This window comes from Emericellopsis cladophorae (genome assembly GCF_022114955.1).
Source record: "Emericellopsis cladophorae strain MUM 19.33 chromosome Unknown NODE_193_length_4450_cov_38_798765, whole genome shotgun sequence".
Lineage (NCBI taxonomy): Eukaryota > Fungi > Ascomycota > Sordariomycetes > Hypocreales > Bionectriaceae > Emericellopsis > Emericellopsis cladophorae.
In genome coordinates this window covers 1-4,082 of record NW_026251118.1, presented here as the reverse complement: position 1 = coordinate 4,082, position 4,082 = coordinate 1, and the positions used below count along the sequence as shown (strand labels likewise).

At 51.9% G+C, this 4,082-nt stretch overlaps 1 protein-coding gene across 1 annotated transcript; it reads left to right on the top strand.

Moving 5' to 3' along the window:
* Positions 1-1,623: 1,623 nt before the first annotated feature.
* On the top strand, positions 1,624-2,535 carry J7T54_005471 (uncharacterized protein; the record flags this gene model as incomplete). Its single annotated transcript, XM_051510709.1, has 3 exons — positions 1,624-1,788; positions 1,833-2,031; positions 2,087-2,535. 3 exons carry the CDS (start codon positions 1,624-1,626, stop codon positions 2,533-2,535), a joined length of 813 nt encoding a protein of 270 aa, XP_051358418.1.
* Between the last annotated feature and the right edge of the window lie 1,547 nt (positions 2,536-4,082).

Genomic DNA, 4,082 nt, shown 5'->3' with positions numbered 1-4,082 from the left:
AATGCCTGATCTTTTGCCCTTGGCGCAACGGCTTAGGCGTAGCCGTTACACCACCGGCTGCTCTGATCCAGAATCTTCAGAGCCATTCCATCTGGCGCGACGCCTTAGTCGCCTACGAACAGAGAGTGTGCATTAGCGCCGCTTCAAATAAAAATGCAATAAGTGCTGCAACCCGGCTTACATAGAGTCGGGGAAACTCAGGGCGTATTGTCAGGATCTTTGCTACCCAAGTAGTATGAAATCAGGATACGGGATGCAAAGCCGAGCAAAAACTCGATGTCGCACGCGAGCTCTTTTATCAAGATACCAGTCAATCCGAGCAAGTCAATGGGGGATGATTTTCGTTCCTAGGAGAGGTGGCCTCATGTTAAATTCAATCGATCCATCCCATATCTAGCACAACTAGTATATCACAATCCCATACACATATTCGGTGTCACCTCCTGTTCGAGTACAATGCATGCCATCACCTATCCGTTAACCTTCTCTCTTCTTTGTATTCTATCTCCCGGAGCAGGAGTTCCCCTCGGAAAATGACGCCGGTGTTCGCGTTACCGTGGGAGGATATGTCATGTCCTTCCATGGTCAGACTTTGCATGGTGGCTTGAATAGCTGAACTCACCAACTCAGCCGGCGGCGTGGGAAAATTCGAGTTGGGTGTCGTCGAATTGTATTGATAGTGTCGCTGGTTTTGACGGATGAGCAAGTATATATCAGTGTTCGGATAACGCTTGCTGATCGCGTCGCAGCGCTTCATCATGCGAAACATTGCGCGCGAAAAATTCTCTCTTGTGCGATCGCGCTTTTTTGGTGGATCGGCGTGCATGGTGTGTACGGTTTTGGGGTGTCTCTTGTGTGTCCCGGGTGCTTTAAAGCACGGGGTTCCATTTGTGAACTTCATCTAGCCTCATGGAATCATAGAGCACTAAGCACCCCGAGATATGGCCGCTCCCAAACACTCAACTCCGCTGACAAGATACCAGGTGGGAGCTCCGACCTAAAGTGATGCACTTGCATTGATAACCAGAAGCTGCCGGCTTCGCCCTATCAACTGTCGGAACCTGCGGCTTTGGAGACCTTGTCGCTGCTCCAAGCTTTTCGTCCATTTCCAGGCGGCCACGTATGACATAAAGGGAAAGAAGACAGCTTATCAAGAACAGTAAACACCTGGTACCGGCAGTCCAAACGGGATTGATACACGGGTTTACAAAGAAGTTACTTACAAATACGTAATATGTGGATGGAAAAAGTATCTGGAGTGATTGAAACCGAGCCCCAATTCGATATCTAGCGGGTACCTCCGACCAGATCAGAGCATTCGTTATACGCATCAGCACCACTATCAACCTCAGCTGATCAAACAACGGAACCGAATAGTGGCGAACATTTTGAAGCGGCGACGTCCCAGGGATATTCTCCACCGGCCCCTTATTGCAGTAATTTGGCGTAGCCGTTACACTCATCGTCATATGACATACTTTTCTTCTCGTCACTTACCGGCCTATGATTCATCTCCCACTCTCTCCTCGAATCGCTTCTAATCATATGTGGCTCGCGAACGGTCACCTGTCCAGTGTTCCGGATAAGGCAGTTTGAGGCTCGACTCAGGAGCATTCTCAGTCGATGGACATTCTAGGCGACGCTGCGTCTGTCGAACCGGGCCGACCAGCATCGCACGCTGAGTGGTCGACGCATAGATGCGTCTCGGCCACAATGAGCCCCGAATTCTGGTTGGAAGATGGCTCCAGGGTTCAATTGATGGAAGCCAACCGCCGCACCAATCTTCGGGTCTGTAACGGCCATCCGCTTGTGGCTGCGACACCGTTGCATAGAAAGACGTCATGCGCTGGACGTCCCCGAGCCAGCTCATCATCTCAATCTCATTTGGCAACATGTCTCCTGGCGATAGAACTCCGACAGACAGCGCCGACGAATACTCCGCGTCCGCCCACATCGCTCGCGACCCTACGCACGATGCAGAGGCCCAGGAGCCGAACAGGCTGCCTAGTACGACGACGGCCACGGCCCATAGTCAGTGCACACTTGTCGCGTTCTTGTACGCATGGATTACTGATTGCCATGGCAGGCCTGTGCGTTGACCATGGCTTCGAACCCGCCACAGGTGGGCACCCGCACGTTTCGGAAGATGGAGCGACGAAGCCTGGTGAGGCCAGGCCGCGCGGCTCGGAGGACACGTCAAAAATGAGTCACGAGCCATTCAAACCTGAGGAGCCAACCTTTCAACCAACCCACCATTTGCAAAACATTCGAGCCGATCCCAACAGTGTTCAGTTCCTCGTCTCGACCAAAAACCAAACCTGCAGCGCAAAAGACGTGGAAGTTGGTGACGGTTCCTTGCAGATTGTTGCATCGGGAGAGGAGGCACTTGCGCGGATTGCGGAGGCCCTCGGCAGCCCTCAAAGCATCTCGGCAGCTAGGCAATCATCTCAGGTCTCACGTTTTGACAGTTATGGAAGAGGCCAAGTCCTGGGAACGGCTCAGATGCAACGAGAGCAAGACAGCAATAGGAAGTAAAGATGACTTGTGATGACCTATTGGAGCGATTTGAAACTTGCGGGTTGTCGAGCAAAAATTGTCCCAGGGGGTGAGCACATGACGCCCGAAGGCAGGATAGTAGCGCTGTTGTTGGTCGTGACAGAAGCCTGGATTTTATGAAAATTGTTAGCAGCAATGTTTGATATCAGCCAAGACGTAATCCAAATACACTGCAAACCTCTAAAAGCCTCTTCAACATGATCTCCCCAGTCCTACAGCCTTATGTGAGCTTGAATACACCGCACAGTGGCTCATGTACTTTCAACGTGTCCAAGTGTCTAACACTGAGCGAAGCAGTTTGATGCAGCGCATCTGGTTGCCCACGGGAAAGGTGAGCAGCCAGTTTCCCCCGCGGTATTCAGGGTATTCAGCAAGCGAGGCACCACCCAGCTCTCGCAGCGCCCTGTCGTACGCCTCCACGTCTTGTCCATATGTACTAACGCCAATCGATTTTCTAAGCATCAGGCCACTCTTATAGTATTCCCACACCAGCTCTCCGTGGTCCCCGATGACTTCGTCGTGATGAGTGGTGGTATAGAGTAGGTTGTGGATATTGAGCACCAATTTTTGTTCCGGGAAGCGAATCTCGGCTTTGCTCACGTCAATTTGGCAAGGCTTCCGCAACGCTCGTGTGAGGTATTCCCAGTACAGTCGACTGAGACGAGTGTTGCTGCTCTGATTCGTCACCACTAGAGCGTGGTACCCATCGTATCCACAAAGTATAGTAAAATATATAGACTTCTGACTAGCTGCATCAAAGGGCCGATGGTGTTCGAAAAATTTGTTCCAAAGCTGTGTGGTTTCTGGATCAGGCCCGTGAACAAAATTCTCGGACTCCATCCTGGCGTAAGATGCACCGTCGAGGATGTCTGCTCGACGAAGTACATTATATGTCCTTCTGAACGGTAAAATCCGGCTGAGGTCACACGAAATAAGCGAGACTGCTCAAGTTGGCAGGATTCGGGAGTGGGGGCCGAAGGCGAAACTTGATCTACAAGGGCCAGGATCAGGAGCCGCGGACAGCTTCCGTAGAATGCGTAGTGGACGTCCACAATTGACCGCCGAGAAATGTGCTGCTGCAGTAGGCTCTATATTTACCGTCTCCTAAGCCACGGGGCTGCCCAACCTTCAAGATTTGCGTCGACTCACTCCCTTGGCAGCTGCGTACACGTGTCGTCCCCAGTGCCGCTTGCCATATCCGAGCCAGCGTGTCAATGTACGCTTGAACGTAAGAGTTATGGCTGAGACAGAGTATAATGAGGAGGTAAGCGCGCTCCCAGTAATATCAGTATCACGCCTTGTAAGGGATCGTATTTACAGAAGGGAGGTTGTCAATTATCTCGCTTTAGATACCAGGTCAGCCAGATCCTGGCCAAGAAGCCTCGTCTCCAGAAGAGATACTCACGGCCCCCGAAACAAAGCGATCAGCTATTCCGCTCTGACATTGTACACGGCGACGTTTGTGGCGACGAATGCAGGTTCAATGCTCAGCACCTCGTCGCCCGGCCGGATCGCGAGGAGGACGA